General features: G+C 38.0%; 2 protein-coding genes across 4 annotated transcripts in view; both read left to right on the top strand.

The window, feature by feature from the left end:
• The window catches only part of LOC112567758 (rho guanine nucleotide exchange factor 12-like), a 73,906-nt gene extending 64,548 nt beyond the window's left edge, over positions 1–9,358 (top strand). The window contains exons 14-17 of the mRNA XM_025244565.1: positions 2,213–2,281; positions 3,578–3,642; positions 8,488–8,595; positions 9,254–9,358. Of these exons, the coding sequence (XP_025100350.1) occupies positions 2,213–2,281; positions 3,578–3,642; positions 8,488–8,569 (216 nt within the window). The 3' untranslated portion in view covers positions 8,570–8,595; positions 9,254–9,358. The remainder of the gene's footprint in view (positions 1–2,212; positions 2,282–3,577; positions 3,643–8,487; positions 8,596–9,253) is intronic.
• Positions 9,359–11,305: 1,947 nt separating this feature from the next.
• LOC112567754 (rho guanine nucleotide exchange factor 11-like) overlaps positions 11,306–18,018 on the top strand; it is a 28,479-nt gene continuing 21,766 nt past the window's right edge. For 2 of the 3 annotated variants that reach the window (XM_025244559.1, XM_025244557.1), the window contains exons 1-6: positions 11,306–11,491; positions 12,437–12,545; positions 13,025–13,171; positions 13,487–13,597; positions 17,447–17,579; positions 17,927–17,978. In XM_025244559.1, the coding sequence (XP_025100344.1) occupies positions 11,438–11,491; positions 12,437–12,545; positions 13,025–13,171; positions 13,487–13,597; positions 17,447–17,579; positions 17,927–17,978 (606 nt within the window). In that variant the 5' untranslated portion in view covers positions 11,306–11,437. The remainder of the gene's footprint in view (positions 11,492–12,436; positions 12,546–13,024; positions 13,172–13,486; positions 13,598–17,446; positions 17,580–17,926; positions 17,979–18,018) is intronic. The other variant, XM_025244558.1, reaches the window with a different exon arrangement.

Genomic DNA, 18,018 nt, shown 5'->3' with positions numbered 1-18,018 from the left:
TGGATATATTTTAATGAATGAGGTTTAACAGAGATACATAGCTTCCAGAATAATAACCTGATTTGTGTTTGGTTTGTTATTAAATGTCTATGATGCAAACGAGACACATGACATGAGAATTTGTTTGATGAACAGTGACTTATACTGTTGGTGCAACAGTGCTAACTACTAAGGTTTGGAAGCGTGTGCAAATAGTGTCTAGTTTGTATTGTTTACCTGATATTAAAAGTAGGAGGAAAAAGTGCTGATTAATAGATGGTGTGGATTTTTTCTGTTTCCACCATATAAATTATTGAGATTTTTGGTTCTTTTGTAACCCACTGTGTTCCAACCTGTAACCGCCACCTTGAACCACTCAAAAAAAAAAAAAGAAGAGAAAAATTTGTGGGGTTGAGAAGGACAAAAATGCCCTCTCAACACAGAAAGAAAAGTTGTGTGTCTAGTGTAGGTGGTGATGTGGGTGTGTGATAGTGTATTGTTTTGTATACATACTAAACAGACTGCTGGGGTGTTCTTCTGCAGCTATGGTTGGGCCATGGAGCTTTTATTGACATACAGAACATTTTCATAACTTTGGGTAGTTTTCTGGATTACTCAGCATGTTGGCATTGTGAGCACGTTCTGCATGCACGTGGTTGGGCTCTCCTTTGTTATGCTTGTAGATCTACGATCTGTGTTTGAAATGTCTTAGTAGATGAACAAGGAGTTGAAAGAGTAAAGGAAAAGAGATTGTGTGTGTTTTAATTTGTATTTTCATTTTATGGTGTTGTGTTTGAATTAAGTAAGTAAATTAGTGATTTTTATGCCATGTGATACACAAGTCTTCCAGCACCTTAATGAATTCAGTAGATCTTAAGGATGTTATTCTGTGTGTGTGGAGACTTTATATAGTGGCTAGCTTTGTAATGGTTATAATATAAAGTCTAGTACTGTTAAGGTAGCTGCAAGTGTGCAATGAAATTTGTAGATAGCATCTTGTGGTACTCCAGGAAAATAAGCTACTGGACATTGTGATAGTAGACTGGAGCTTCAGATTTTGTGTAAACAAATATGTCTGGCATTTGCCTTCACGTCGGTTGGTAACTGCTCACAATATGAATTGTAGCACACTCTGGTCAGTTCACCAGCATGGTAGCAGGCTCGAAATACAATATCTGAATCTAGCTTGCTTTTTCTTTTTTCGTCTTTCTGGCACTTGGCCAATCGAGCTTTACAAATGTTCCTAGCTTTTCATTAATGACTAACACACTTTCTTTGTCACCTGTGAAAGATATTTCTCCTGAGTTTTATAAGATCATCATTTTTGGTAGGTTTTTTATATTTCCTTTTTCAGGCACTGGAAGCCAGTTTAGAGCTGGAGCCATGATCGGACTCAGTGCAAACAAGTCCAGTGTCATCCCTTACACCGATGGCAGCTGCCGACAGAAGATGCAAGCGGCGACAGCAGCGAGCATGTATTCTGCAATTATTCAGTTGTTGGGGGTATGGGGTTACATTTTTTGTTGTTGTTGCTTGCTTTTCCTCTTTTTGTTCTTTGCTGTTGCTTAATTTGCTTAGCTAGCATGGACTTTTTATAGGCTCATTTTTTTTTCTTTCTTTCTTTTTTTATTTCAATTTGTTCAGTAATTTGTAAGAAATATTTCTCTATCTCCATGCTTCCATACGTTTGTGGTCCCTGTATCTGTGTCAGGCGTTTTTTAATCAAATCTGTTAAAAACTTTTAATTTCAATATATTGTGTATTGGTTTGTTTATCACAAGGAAATCTGAAATGCATTCTCGCTTTCTCCTCTCCCCTCCCCTTGCTTTTACGACCATTTCTCTCCTGCCAGCTCTGCAAGAAAGCTGTCAAAACAAAGGTGCACGATGTCACAATTATTCTGAAGATGTGCAACATCTAAATGCCGTACATACACCGGAGGTGGTGTGTGAGTTTTTAGTAATCAGATCCGAGTTGTGTGCTTATGAGCTTTTCTCTGAGCAGGCTGGGGTAGGGGTGTCTCGTCAGACACTTGACATGTGAAAAAAACAACAGAAGAATGCCATCCATGATGTTTTGACACTGAGTGTATTAATCAAACACTGTTTAAATGCTGGCAAAAATTTAGTGAAAGTCCTAGTCCCAATTGAAATGCTAAAAAGATGTTCTACAAGTCAGCACATCATGCTCATCAACAACAGCAGTGTCACATGCAGGATGTTTTCTGTTTTAGGACCAAGCTCCTGTTTCTGCCGACATAATCACCATTGATGATGAGGATGTTAATTCTGAGGAAGAACAGGTAGGAAGCAGTGAAATCTTGTGTTGACTGATGTAGATAAACTTAACGTTTGTTTGAGTGGACACAACTGGATGGAAGAGGGTCAAAGCAGATTGAAACAGGGCAGCATTGTACCAGCTGATCCATACTAAACGCTTGTTTGAGTGGACAGAACTAGTTGATAAAGGGTTAGAGCTACCGGATTTCTATGTGTTCATCTTTGGAAATTAGTAAACATATGTGATAATGCCAAAGATGTGGAAGTTGTTTGCTGAGCTGATTTTGAGCTCATCATATTCACCCACTTGCTGTGGAGTGTACTACAGGATCCACTGTTGATGTATCTTCCCACCATACTAAGGCACTTAGGCTGTAGCATTCCTGTGTGTGCGCTGGAGGGAGGGGTGGGGAGTAGTGCTACATCTTTTTTGAGGAATCCAGGAGGTAGGTGGGCAGAGGTAGAATACTATAGTGGTGGGGTTTTTGTCAGAGGCATTCGGGTGATGATCATACAAGTGGGGAGGTACAAACATTTTTGCTGGGATTTTGTTGGAGAACTGTAAAATTGATAATTCGAGGGACATTTTTTGGGAACTGAGATAGAGCGGGGGTGAACCAGAACCTCATCTGATTTGTCATGTGCAGTTACTGCCTATATCGATCCACATTTCCCCATGCTGACAAAACTGTATGTGCATCTTCATGCAAGAATTGTGGGAGAGAGGGCATTAAATATGCATACAAGGGATAATGGACTCCTAATTTATTTAGATGCTGCATGCAAGCAGTTGGTCTGTTTTAGAGTTGATGCGTTTCCAGTTCAACATTGGTATAATGTTGATAGGAATGTGACCTGTTGAAATTTTTATTATTATTATTAAATTTACTAAGCATCCTCAGTGTTTGATCCTAGGTTCTGTTCACTGTGGTTTATACAGAAGAGATAGTAACAACATTGACCAGGCAAAGCATGAGGAAACCCAGTCAAAAACATGATGCTTAGCTGACTGTTCATGATAATGTCTTTTTTTTGTTCCTTTTCTTTTATTTTTCGTTAGTGAGGTCAGCTCTTTATGAACTTTTGTTGGGGTTTTTGTGTGTGTTGGGGGGTGAGGGTGGAAAGGGGAGGTAAGAGATGCAAGTTTCAGTGTTCAGAATGTTATTGTGTATAGACTTTGTCTTCTGTATTTAAGCAGAAAAATGTAGGTTGTGCTACTAAGCATCAGTATTGAGAGTTTTCTTTTGTGGGGAGGAATTGGATTGTTTGGAAAGAGTTGTTGGCCCTCGTTACCATGTTGTGACCTGCCTGCGTTTCAGCTAAGTGTGAATCCTTTCCTGGGCAGCCAATTTCTCCAGTTGTTGCCAAGTTCCAATCAGCTGAGGTCCTACATAAGTTCTGTTGATTTCTTGTATCCATCCTTCATATACTGTGTCACATGTACCCGGAATTTTCTTGTGGCTGAGACTAGTTGTGTGCTGCTTGGATGCTAACAAAGGGAATACCTCAGAAGCTAAATGAATAGTGCGGTGCCTACCAGTATCAGTATAAAGCATTAACGCTTTGTCTTCCAGTAGACAGAGACCTATACCTGCTTTATTCATAGCAGACCAGATGTAACCAGTTTCCTTTGCTTTCTGTCTTAGTGGGAATGTTTGCAGGAACATGCCAGCGAAATAAATGATGCACTTTATACCTTCTGCTAGTAGTAGTGATTTTTTTTTTCCTAACTTAGTAGCCAGGACAACATGAAGGTTTTAGGCAACCAGTAAGTAGAAACTGAAATGTAAAATCCCTCTAAATGAGATTTGGTTTGTGTCTGTGTTTTCAGACTGCCTTCTAGGATTTTTCTTCCATTGCCCATTGATGATGATGAAAGTAACTGGGCTGATTTAAGAGCTGACACTTAGCAACCTTAGATTGATGCATGTGCCAGATATAAACAGTTCTGGAATGAACATGGCAGTCCTAAATGCATTAATAAGGGTCCTGCTTTTTTTCATCCCTTTTTATAGTCATATAGTTGGCATTTATTACTTTGTTTTATTCTACTTTTCATATTTTAATTGCCCTTCATTTTCTTTTATCCATTATTACATCATTCATTTCTTTATTCATCTTGTTCTTTATCTAGTAAAACTCTGTTGGAATGTTCAGGTTTTCCTTTTTCTTACTGACCAGGTTGCCATGTTCTCAAGGCAACAGAGGGCGATAGGCTCTCAGGGTTGTTAGGAATAACTGAGGAGCAAACTCACTTGATTGTTGCCACTTCAGATTTTAAAGCTGTGGAATATAATCCCAAGTGATGTAGTGTGTAGCATTTCATTTTTTTTAAATTCTGGTCTTTGGCAAATGATACAAGCATTTCTATCTATAAATAAATCCTGTTGGTTATGTCCCCCTAAAGCTGGATGAAAGAGAACAGGATCTTTAAACAAATATTGTAGATCACTGTTGCAGAAGAGATTTCTTGGTGACCACATTTTCTTTTTTAATCTTGAGTTGCTTCACATGCAAGATTTACTGTGTTTTTATTTTTTTCAAATCACAGTATTGTTGTGCATCATTTTCTCCACCTTCAAGGATGTCTTTTTAGAAAATGCAGAGGGATTGTTTTACAGGGATCAGGGGAGTTCCCACCTGAGCAGAAATGAAGCTTTCATTAATGTGCACATGACTTTATGATGAAGTATGAAAACACTACAAATCTTTGGTCCCGTGGCATTTGCTGTAGTGATAGAGTTTGACCACATCCTGATCACGTTTACCATGTAGGTGCTTTTCTGACTAGCACATGTTTCATGTGTTTTTGTAGTAACAGCTCCAAACCAAACTTCTTGCAACAGTCAGATGAATAATGTTTGTTGCCTTTCTACTTTTTTTTTTCGAGCATGTTTGTTAGTTCTGTGTTGTATCTCATAGTGACTTTTTTGCAGCAGAAACAGTTTTGGATCAAGTAAATGGGGATCCATTTCCAAACAGGCTTTTAGTTTTCTTTCTGGTTTGCAAATTGGCTAAAATATGTTATATTGCAGTCTCATTTCCCTCCCCTACCCCCAACCCACCTCGTCTTTTTTCAGTCTTGTGTCCTCTCCTTTCTCTCTTGCTCCTCTCAAATTTTTTTTTTTTTTTTTTTTTTTTTTTTTTTTTGAGTCCTGCAACATATGTATAACATTATACAAGCATTGGATCCTGGAGCCTGAAATAAACATAGCTTCAGGCATAAGTCTGTGATTTTCAAACAAACTTGTCTTGCCAAGATTCGTGTCACTTCTAGTCTTTAAAGCTGCAGTGTTGTGGCTTGCACTTCTGTTACGAGATGTTCATGCAGACAGAAGGGTAAGACCAGAAAAGTGTTTTTGTTTTTTAAACAACAAAGAGCATTTTGATAGTGTAATGAGAAGTTAATTATACAAAAAATGTCTGGGTGTCCATTTTTGTGTGTGTACAAGGTCACACCCTATCGTCTGGTATGTGTTTTTTTTTTCCACAGCCCACTTAGAAGTTTTCTTTCCTGGCTTTACAATGTTGTGGCAGATGTTTAAAAGATTTAAATCAATTCAGAAATAAGTTTAGGTGTTTTGACTCATTGTATAAATGTAATGGCATTCAGATAAAAAAATTTTATTCTCTTATTTTAATGAGTTGGTAATTTGTATTTTTGCTTTCAAGATGGGTCCTTTCTTTAGTTTTTGTTTCATGTTGCTATAAACTAATTCCAAAGTTTCTTCACACCCTGTAAGCAGCCCACTAGTCTTAAAGGCCGAACTTGAATCTCATGGTAGGAAAGAATGGTTCAACCCGAAGGAGGGAGGTAATAAGCACATGCAATGCTGGAAACTTAAGTGGTTATTCTTTCCTAATACCACCCATCTGGCCAACAAGTACCTTTACCTCCCTCTACCAGTTCAAATCCATTCTTTCCTGCTGGATGGCGAAAGATCAGCCTTTAAGACAGTGGGTGCAGAAGAAATGTGCTGTGCACCCCAGACTCCATCACACATTTCGTTCACCAGCCGATGCACTCTTCTCCACATTCCCTGCCTACACTCTGCTAGTCATTGAGCATTTGCATACACTGATCCCTCTGCTTGGAACACTCCCCCGTTGCTGCACTGCCAGACTGTCTCTATAAGCGGCTTCAAGCAGCAGCCTAAGACTCACCTTTTTTTAAATGATTCTCCAACATTTCCCTGACTCCCAGTGGCTCAAAGGTTAGTGCCTGTCACCAATACAGTGAAGGTTGGCTGTCCTGGGTTTTGCTTTCGTCTTGAACACTCTGTTCTTTAATGTTCTGCATGTGGCATCTGTTTACAGGGCTGGCTGCCTTGCCCTGATATAGCCTTAGTTGCTGGCTCTGTATAAAACACTCATTCCCCTCCCCCAAAAATACTTTCCAATGTGCCCTGAACTGTTTCACTGGATCAGTGCACTTTACAAGTCTTATAAACTTGAACCTTTCTGACTATGATCATTAAGCCAGTACAAAATTTTTCTTTGTTTGAAATATGCAGCGAAAATTAAAGGAGAAATAAAGAGCGTAAACAAGGCTCGAGACTTTTAATGTTATAGAATGTTGTAGCAGTACATGAAACTGGGTGTGCGGACAGTTTTTGTACATATTACCAGTTCACTATATTATTATTAAATGACCAAAGAAGGATTAGATTATAAAGTCATACAGATGCTTGCATTAACTCTCTAATGTTAGGTCTCTGTAACCCAGGTCTGTTGAATGATGGTATGCATTAAACTTAAATTTACTTTCACCAGTTTTTGTTAAAGGAAGTTATAGAAAAAAAAAAGCCCTACAGTTATCATTTTCATCATGGTAATGTAGTAATATAGTTATTAGGTAATCTGTTATTTAAATTCATAAGTGCAGATCCTTGTGTGAATGTGAGCTCAGCACACTGTGTTCACAGGGCTACAAATGAACTAATTGTTTAACAATAAACAAAGCACACAGTTAAACATGTAAATCACACCCTGATATTCATAAGCAAACATGACAAGACAAGGCTATGATGGGTAATTTGGAGCGAGAGAGTAAATAAGCTCCCCCTTTCATTTGTGGCACCATCCTAATTTTTATTTTGAAAGGAGTATTAGTCTAGAAGCTTGTAAGAGAATACATCTTATATGGTACTTAATCTTTATATATATCCCCACTATATGTATTTTTTTTTTGAGGGGTGGTAACAGGAATATATCCATATGCTGAAAGAGTTCTCTAACTTTGGTTTTGCCTTTGGGATGTTGGGCTAGGAGAAGAAACTAGGGAGATTGGAGACAGGCTGGGCAGAAAAAGGAGGCTGCAAGTAAACAATAAATCACTCTGGTCAGCCCAGCCTGACTTCAATAAGTGCATGGGAAGATTTCTGACTTTGGTGGGAAGGGGTTGGTGCACTTGGTGGTGCCTGTTCAACCTCTACATGAAGGGACAAAGCTTGACTTACAGCATGCACAATACATTTATGGTGACGGTGATGTTGGAGCCCCCCCAACCCCCAACTTAAACCCTTTTTTTTTTTAACTGCTGTGGTTTATGGACATGTAGGAGTGTTGTAGATCATTCTATAAGGTTTGTAATATGCGGCTGTGGTGATGCTGGAGCTTATAGCGGTAATTTGGTGTGTTTTACTGTGATTTGAACTGTTCACAGGATTATTAAATTTATGTTGAGCGGGAAACCTATGGGTTTGATATGCTTTGGAGGCTGCCTTGCTTTGCTTACTATTGATTTTATATTTTTGGGTGGGTTTGTGTGGGAAAGAGAGGTTATGGGGTAGGGGTGGGTTAGTGCCTGATATTTGTGTTCATTTAGGCTTTGAGAATCTATGAAAGATCTGTGTTTAAGCATAACACTATAGACAAGAGATTCAGCATATTTTGGTAGTCATGCATGTTGCTTTAAGCAAGTGTTTTTAGCTTTGTTTTTTAATTTATGCTAATAGTAAGTTGATTGTTTGCTTTTCATGACTATGACAGCTGCAGCTATATAGGCTGGGAAGTATTTAGGGATATAGTACGTTGAGTTCCTCGAGTCTGTGCAGCCTATTGTTCATTGTCACAAAGCTTATCTAGTTTGTAGTTTCAGAAGTAAAGCAGTCTGGAGTTGAACCACAATTTTCATGGGGTGGCTTTCACCCGGTTGTATGATGCCAGCTCTTTCTCTGTCTCTGTTTGGCTTTACTGTCTTCAAAGATTACTTTGTATGATGTTTTAGGTGGTGGACACAGGCCCATTCTCCGACATCAGACAGCTGGAGAAAAAGCCTGCATACATGGCCGTTTTACTGCACTACATGATTTGTAACAGCGATCCAGCTTGCGTGGTACACAGTTTGCTCCTCTCTCCCCACCCCCTTCTAAGACTTTTTTTTTTTTTCAGTAATGTACACATCAAGCATTTCAGTTTTCATAAAAACTAAGGAATATTTCAGAGTCCCTTTAGAGAACAAGTGACAGTTGACTACATTTGCCAGTTTCTGGTTCTCATTTTACCTTTTCCAGCTTATACATGGCAAGGTCTTATTTTCTCAAAGTTCTTTAAAAAAAACCCTATTTGATTATTGGTAATGGCACAGGAACAAGGCCAGTTTTTTTACTCATTCTGGGATTTCTTACCTTACAAGTGTAAGCAACTAAATATAAAACTTTTTCTTTTACACTAAGACTGGCATTGACTTGTACCAAAGATCCAGAACTACAACCTATTCTTTATGCTATAAAAGCATATATATATTAAGGATTCTGCCTTATTGTATAATATAGCACTTTGGTAATCTATTGGCCTAGTAACCTTGTCAAGGGTGGGAATAGGTGCTACACTTCTTACTCGTGTTTTACTTTGAAGTTTTTTACAGTCAGCACAATGTGAAAGAGAACATTTTACTTAGACGTTTAAAGAAACAAAAACAAATAGAAGATATTTACTATTTTTACAAATGTAACTGATATGTAAAGCCTGTTTTTGTGAATTTCTTTCTCCAGTTTTTCCACATTGTGACAGAGGCCTTCAAACAAGCAACTGGGAGTGCAAAAGACCTAAGGAAATGGGGATATGAAATATTCTCCACTTTTATAGCACCAAAGGCTGTGAGCATTTTGGAATTTTGTGTGTGCACAATCATGTGTGTGCCTGCCTATGTGCAAGTTTATCCTCTCTTATACAAGAATGAAAGGGTGTAGGCACGTTAGTGTAAAGATCATCTTGTTCCTCTTCTTGTTTTGTATACTACTTAAGCATGAAATAATTATCCTAGTAAGATTCTATGAATTTGCAGACATAAAATTTATCGGTAGTGCTTGATGTTAAAATTAACATGAAAGGTAGGACAGAGAACTTGCTATGTTTGTGTGCAGCCATTAAAAATCCCTGTAGAAGATACCTCAGTTATGGAAGTCAATAACATCTTGTTGGCCAGCGCCAATCGAGGAGAAAATGAAGCCGGGCTTCGTGCCATGTTTGATCTATGCCGATTTGGCATAAACAACGATCTTGTTGAGCAGCTTGCAGACTTTCGCAATAAACGTGATTTGGGTAGGTGCTTTTTGTCTTAGTAGACATCTGAAGCAAGAGTGCATACAGCAATTGTACTTGTTTTTCAGTCATTACATAGGGCACTTGTTGAGTCCCTCTCTGCTTTTTGTGTTACAGTCGAACATCTATAAGTTGAAGCTTAAAGAGACCGATGAAAAAATTGAGTTGTGGAAGGTTCAAGTAAAGGAAGTCTGTAGAAAAAAGAACATTTTTTTTCACTGTGGACGTTTAATTTTAACCAAATGTTGATCTCTTATCATTCTTGTAAAGACACTCCATCACTTAGCAGAGATGGAGTCACACTTATCACACTTACTTCCTATACAGAAAGGAGAATATGGGAGCACAGAGTCAATGGGAGAGGAGTATATAATTTTACACTTTCCAACGTATTTTCAAATGGTTTCATCATGCTGACCGGCTTAAAATTATTTGAGTTGTGGAAGTTTTTGGCTAGGCCAATTCAAGCTACGAAAGTTGAATATGCATTGCTTTAATGGGAAGCCAACAAATTGATGCTTAAAATTCGAGTTAAAGAGAATTTTTTGCTTACGAAAGGTTGACTTAAGAAGTTCGAATGTTCAGAATGCTTTTTGACAAGACACAATTTCAGATTTATTTCAGAATGATGTAGTATGAACACAGGATGCAATAGGGCTGGTGACCAGAGTGTTTGGCTTTCCTGGGTTTTTTTTTTTTTTTCTTTTAAACTTTATTTTTTTGTCACTAGTGGACTAAAGCTGCAGTTGTTGTTTTCAGGACTTGGCAACATGTTTGGAGTGCATGAGCTGCGAGAGAACATGGACAAAAGCACAGAACTGAAGATGGTTGAAAGTACCTCATGCCTCATCTCATCCGCTGGTAATGGATATGAACATGCAGCTTCTCTTCTCTCTGATACTGGCTTGGTCCAATGAACAGCCTGATCCTGTTTGCTATGTTGTATACACATGCACAGTTATTGTTTGGTTGTTTTGGAGGGGTCGAAGGACATTTATTGAGCTGGTTGAAGCTTGACTATAGTGCATATAATGCAGTGCAATACCCTTCAGGGACTATATTTTGTTTCATTGTAGTTGCAAGTTTGTACTCTAAAACTATTGGCTGCCTTGACACAGCTCTAGTGACTGTGGCTAAAGGCAGTAATGCTCCTCAAAATCAGTCATACCCATTGTTGTCTTTTTATAATCAAAATATTAGTGTTTTTAGCTTATCATAAAATGCTACTTTAAAATGTTAACCTTTTGTTAAGAACCGAAAGCTATGAAATAGAGGTTAGTTTCATAAGATTTTTTTACATTTATTATATTTAAGTAGAAATATTTTTATTTTTAACTGATATTGGCAAAAGTCTACTTGTCCAGATATTTATTGAGTAAGCAGCAGTCTTATTTTTAGTGTAATCTCGCTTGGCAAATAAATTAATTTTTTTTCTATTGATAAACTGCAGCATCGTGCATTATCATGAAAATATATAAATTGTCTTTTATTTATAGCACTCAAGAAGATGTTGGACTACCTTTGTCAGACCGGGAACAGGCCATGGCCTGGGCTTTGGCCACATTTTTTCGGCAAGTTGGCATCCCTAAGACTCTCCTAACAGTGCTATTCTAGAACGAGTGCAAAGCTTCATCATGAAGGACAAGCGAAGCTTAAAGTTCCCAGGCTCTCGGTCTAGCCGTGCCAAGGTACCCAACAGTTTGGTTTTTTTACTAGCGTATTGGTGATGTTCAGTTTGTTGAAGTGTTCCTACTGTTTGGGTTTAACAACCGAACAGGGATATTTGAATTTGTAAGACCTGACCTATCCTGCAGATTGAGTGATAAGGCATGACTGGAGTACAGTGTTAGCAATGCTAGGGACATTTGAGAATGAACTTCAGGATGGTTGATTGGATGATTTGATGAATGTTTTTCCATCATAATGTGATTTTTGCATTAATTAGGGACTGGAGAATGTTGAAGGAGAATGAAATTGTAATGCCAGGAAAAATCAGCAACTCACTCCATGAACAAGTGCGAAATTTAGTGAAAACTATATCTGCTGTAAAGTCAGATCTGAACCCGTGATCCTCATACTGTTAGTGACTGTCCATTGACGACTGTACTACAGACTTCCCATAGCACTTATGGAGTGTGGTCTTCACTTTTAAAGATAAGCATAGCACTTCTTAAATACAGTGTAGTAGGAATGAACTATGGTGGTTTGTTGGCCTGGATGTTATTTTACAGATGGAGATTTTTTTTTTGGTAATGCTGTTGTATGACTCGGAGCTTGACACGGCTTAAGGACATAAAAACTATACGACTATTAAGCAAAAATTCTTTTTCTTTTTTATAGGAATGTAGCTTCTAAAGTATTTTTTATAGCCTTATTGTTTTTTGTCCTGTTTTGTTGCAACTTTAAAGATTCATATTGTTCTGTGATAGCAGATAATCAGATCCTTTTCTTTTTCTTGAAGACCATCTAGCATTCAAAAAAATTTCTCTTACATTATTATTTATGGACTATTCTGACAATTTATCAGACAGTGTCTTCTTGAGCTAATTGGTCTTTTGCTTTAACGTTATATATGTATTTTTCAGTGCTTCAACAAGATTTGTGATAATTTTTCTTTCTGTATATTTTTAAAGGTTGTGAAAAACCACCAGTTCAACCTTCAGCACTTTTATATACCCACATATTGTTCAGAGTGTTCTGGCTTGATCTGGGGAGTAGGCTACCAGGGCTTTCTTTGTCAGAGTAAGTGATATGTTTTCTGTACCACATACACACAGCCTGCATACAAACAGAAATGGATGCAGACAAACTTTATAACTACCACGCAAGCATAAACTGAAAATGCTGCCATTTAAGATCAAGCATTCAAGAACTACTTTATATATCTTTGTAGCATACTTGTCATTTATATGGTTCACTTTGGAACCAACCAAATGGTCTGTCTGCTTTATAGAAATATATATTTCATGCTGATTAGGACCCCACTTTTGCCACACAAAGAGATGTTATCTCAAAGATAACCATGCTGTGACTTCTTAATATGGTACAGACCACTGAATCAAACATTGATGTACTTTTGGCAGTTATCAGCCTCGCATGGAGCTCTTTCTCCACCAACTTACATTATCATTTTTTCATTTGTTTCGGATTTCATTTCCTGTCCATCATGCAGCTTTTCTTCACCATTGTTAAAACTGGCTTGATTCTCTTTGCATGGCCAGGCTGCGATTTGACCGTGCATAAGCAGTGTGTAGAGGAGATGGTAGAGGTGTGTGGTGGAAAGAAACGAGGGGCAGGCAAGCGAGCCTCTGCATTTATTCCTGTTCTCAACCCCCGTAAACCAGGCAGCATTGCAAACCAACTGACTGGTATGTATTTGTTTTTTAACTGATCAAGGTCAGTTCACACAATTCATCTGGGTATTCTCAGATTGCAAAAACTGTCTTTATTCTGGTTTTGGTTTGGAACAAAAGTGATGCAGGAAGTGGATGTTAAATTTTTTACAGGAGGGTGATGAGATAACAAGATGCAAATATAACCATAGGCCCTAATACATCACTGCCTTGCTTGTTATTGTTTTTATTTAACTTTTTTCCTTTGCCAGAAGGCTGGATCCATTGTAATGCTATGTATATTAAGATGGGCTATTTTTATATTTTTGTGTGTGTATGCTTGTGTGTCAGATTTTCTAGGGCAGGGAGTTCAACCCGATGCGCGTAGTCCACCACATACGGTCCAAGATGGGGGCTATGCTTCTACACAGCCTGTACGAAAAGAAGATGATCCTGAACTTGGTAAGTTGTCTGGCTTATGTTGTGGTATGGTTTTAGGTTTAAAAGCAAGCAAGGGCCATAAACAATGTTCTTTGTATGGGTGGATGGGTGGTTTGTCCATGCACAATTGAATTCAAATAAGAAAGGCTATCAAGGTTGGAATGCATAGGGGATACTGCAGTTGTGTTTTGTTGTATTCAGGTCATTCCATCTGGAAAAAAAATGGGGGGAAATGTGATGTTAAAGATTCTGCTCAAGTATCTCTGCAACACTTATAACTGCCTTTAGCCTTGATGCTCTCTCTCTCCTCAGCAAGCATTTCAGAAAGTTTGAAACTTTGTGCATCCTTGTCCTGAATACTTCTAGAGTCATTGCATTTAGTAGCTAGATTTTGAAAATGTTGTGACAAGGTCAACACACATTATAGCCTTTGATTTGTAGACAGCTTAACTGTTGAAAAAATACCAATTAGTGCTTACTTAATAGGGTATGCAATTTTTATATGGTAGTTTACTACAAATACCTCATAGTCTAGTCCATGCCAAGTATTTATCCAGCTCAGTAACCTTCTCTTGTTAAGTTTCAAAGCTGCATTACTATACTTTGTTTAAAATAATGTTGTTGAAAGTGTTATTCTCTTTCTAGTTGGAAACTCCACCTCTCTTTTGCTGTTAGTTTAAATATTAAAGTTCAGGCAAGAAAACCAAAGAAGTCAGGACTAGGGTAAAGAAATGTGAAATTGTGAAAGAGCTCATCTCACCTATCAAGGCATGAGCATTATATGTTGAGAAGTACTCGAGTTATCGGAGTTCTGTTGAGGCCTAAGACAGGAGTGGCAAAAAGAGAACTTTCTATAAGAAATGTGGGGCAGTGAAGTGAATGTAGATGATCATGTATTTTAAAGCCAACATAATGGGGTTTGTTTTAATGTAACACAGCCACAAATGTGCATAAAATGAAATATATGTTATCTTATTGCAAAGTTAAGTGGGAAGCAAAGACTCTCTCAGACTAAGAAAACCCACAACACATGAATAAAGGAGTAAAGTTTCTTAGTCCCTTTTTATGGAAGAGTTAGGAATTATAGCCATATGTGACTATTTACTGAGGAGAGTAAAGGATTAAAAAATGTGAGTGTCTTGCACACTTTCAGGGTTTTCTTGTACGCTTGATAGTTTCTTATTGATTATAAACATATTTCTAATCCATTTTTGGGAAAGGCATTTAAATCTTGAAGAATTTAGAAATAGATGCCCAAAAATAGAAAATGGATCTGTTAATAGTACAGGGTCAAATGATTTTTTTTTTTGTGAACGTGAAGAGAGAGATAACCTTATTACCCTTAACCAAGAATTGAACATGTTCATCATATTATGACCACATTATTTTAACCATGCACAGATTTTTTTGTTTGGTTTTTTTTATTTGGGTGGGGTCGGGAGTAAGATTTATTTGTCCACACTCAGTATTTCTCTGCATAAGAAGTGCATAGCACAATTCCCTGACCTGCAGCTGTTAAGAGATAAATTGATCAGAAAATCCACCTCATGCAGTAACAATACAAGACTAAAAGGCAGTTTTGTCATCTTTGCTCAGTGTGCACTCAAGAAATAAGCTTGAAGCTTTGCTGGCCTCTTGTCCCTTCTATTCTTCCTTGTATGCGCACAAGTCAGTTCTCTCCCAGCAGGCTGTGCTGCAGGCTTAGCCTGGGCAATTTGTGCTTGAGAAAAATATACAAACTAGCAGGGCGGTGCAGCTCAGTAGGTGTTAAAGGTATAGTGGAGCTTGCATGACATTCTAATGACTCTTTTGGGAAAAGAGGAGTGAGTCAGTGCTTTGTAACACAAGCTGGCTTAAAAAAAATTGTTGGTGCTTCTTGGTATAGATTTTAATGATTTACTGTACACACACATTGCTAGAGTGTATATGTGTGTGGGTGTGTGTATGCATGTGTGTGTGTGAGGGTGGCTCATTGACTGTACCATGCACTACTGTCCTTGAGACAGTAGTAGTTACTTGCGCATGTGGTCACAGGGTGTATAATTGGGAACTTGGGTTGAACAATATTTTGCTTTTTTTTTTATCATTCTCTCAGCCTCGTTGCTGCTTCTAACTTCTTCCTTTTGCCACTAATGGATGCATATCTGGTTTTTTGCTTTTGCAGTAATAGATTTCTGTGTGCATTTATATGTATATCTATGGAATATGTTGTCTTGTTCTTTGTGCATTTATGTATCTTGTACCATTTTGTGCTCAAAACAATTGGGTAGGTGCAGAAATATCAAAGAAAAGGTAGCAATGTAAGAGCAAAATCTGTTAGCTTACATTGTTACAATTCACATTTTCAAACAGCTCTTTACAGGTCAAAGGTGTCATTTATTTTTCCCTGCAAATATTTGACTGAAGTCCGAAGTATTAAAGGAAGAGAAAGGAGGACTTAGCTGGCAAAAGATTTTAGGTTGCAGTAGTTATTTAGTCTTTAAAAGAAACTATTATCAGAAAATATCTTGTTCATGTATAGAGGATAAAGTTTTGTCTTGTTATTTGCATGTACAAGATATGCATATAGCTAGTCTGCATTGTGGGTTTTCTATTGTTTTAACATTTGCTGGCCTGTTAGCTTCAAACATGTAACTTGCTTGAGTCTGGGTATTGCACATGGCTGGATCATTGGGTGTATTTGGCTTCAGATAGCCGTAGTGCACACCGTGAGAAAAGAGTAGGTCGCTAGTCTCTAAAGCTAGTTTTCTGATGTGATGATGCCTTAAAATTATTTTTAAAATAGGTTGAAAATATGTTACAGTTTGTGCCCTCAAAAAATTAAGATTAAAGATGTTGAAAAGATTAAGAAGAAAATAAAAGTAAATTAATGCATACACACCTAGTGTGTGTCTGCAAGGTTTATCCAGAGTACACAGTTTATTTCAGTTAGCTGAGCTTAGCTCATCACTAGACATTCATTTCAACAGCAAGGAATTCTATAGAACTTGCTAGATAACAAAGTTTTAAGCATCAGTGTTGTCACCTACCATGCAAAACGTCATAATAGTCTATTGGTGTTTTCAAAAAAGATCAGATTTTTCTAGATTGTGACCACTGACTTGCAGAATCAGTGCAACATTTTGATAGTCATGGTAAACATTTTTGCTTTAAGTTTATCAAGTTGGTGGTGACCTCATTTTTCATCATCTCTGAATGCAAAAAAATCTGAGTGTCCTCAGCAATGATACAGTGCTTCATTGCATGATTTGACTGTTCAATAGCAGGACTTGCTGCACAAATATTTAAAGTTTTTTGCTTTCTTTAGTAAAATGACCACACTTTCTACTTCATTTGGATAAAAGAAAGTTCAATAAATAGACACATGAAAAATACTCAGGAGTACTAGAATAGAAGAAAAAAAAACACCAACCAGCATAAACCAGTTATGTTGCACTGTTAAGCTATTTGAAAATAGATGACATTGCTGCAAAAACTAAACTAAAAACTTTCCCCCCAAAATCTCTGTCCACATTTGTTAAGCAGGTCACTGCTGATCAAAGGTCCTTTTTGGTTGAAAGCTAATCTATCAACCAAAGCTGTTCAGATATGGAGGTTGTAGAGTGGTCTAACACTGGTCTTGTCTTGTATGTTGTGATAATGTTTGTGTGTGTTTGTGTTAGGTGTGTGTGTGTGGGTATTAATGATGCCTTGTACATTTACTGCATGAGGTGTGTGGGCTTGTTTAGCATTTGCTCCTTCCACCTACCTATAACAAACTGTCCTGACTCCTCCATGCCCCTGGCCTTGACCTGACCTGCCCCGCCTTGCGATTCCCCTCCTATGTGTTGCCGTGGGGACGTGACTGGCGGACCATTGACTGACCTGCAGCCCATATCCTTCATATCATAGCTGGCATATCCACGGAGCATTCGGTCCGATCCATCATCAACCGCTATGAGATGGCCAGCCCAACGGGACCTGGACCTGGGCAAGGAGACGACACAAAGAACTCTCGAGACAGGTGAGTAGTTGCCCCTGGTCAGCAGACACTGATCAGGTCAGAGAAAGTCCGACAGATCTTGAAGACAGGTGGTTAGGCATGCAGCTTACCGAACAGTGCCACAGTAGCAATGAGATGTATGTGCACATTGAATGATTAAAATACATAATGTAGAATAAACTTGTACACGTGGTCTTAGCAGTATATGTACCCATGCTTTTGATCTATTTAAACCAAATCCAGACCTGTATTTACATGCCAAGTTATATGCTGGTTGTAAATTTTTAAGGTATGCTTGTTTAAGAAGGATGAGTATTTCAAGAGTCGTCAAAATGTCTGATGGCGGCTTTCCATTGTGATTGTTCCAGGAAAGGCAGTGCAGATCTCAGCCGCTCTGAAAGTCTAAAGGGCAAAGGGGAGGTAAGATTTCCACATTTTACTCTGCTTATTTTAGTGGGTT

The sequence above is a fragment of the Pomacea canaliculata genome, linkage group LG7 (genome assembly GCF_003073045.1).
Source record: "Pomacea canaliculata isolate SZHN2017 linkage group LG7, ASM307304v1, whole genome shotgun sequence".
Classification (NCBI taxonomy): Eukaryota; Metazoa; Mollusca; class Gastropoda; order Architaenioglossa; family Ampullariidae; genus Pomacea; species Pomacea canaliculata.
The sequence above is the reverse complement of the archived record's forward strand: the minus strand, read 5'-3'. Positions and strand labels throughout refer to the sequence as shown.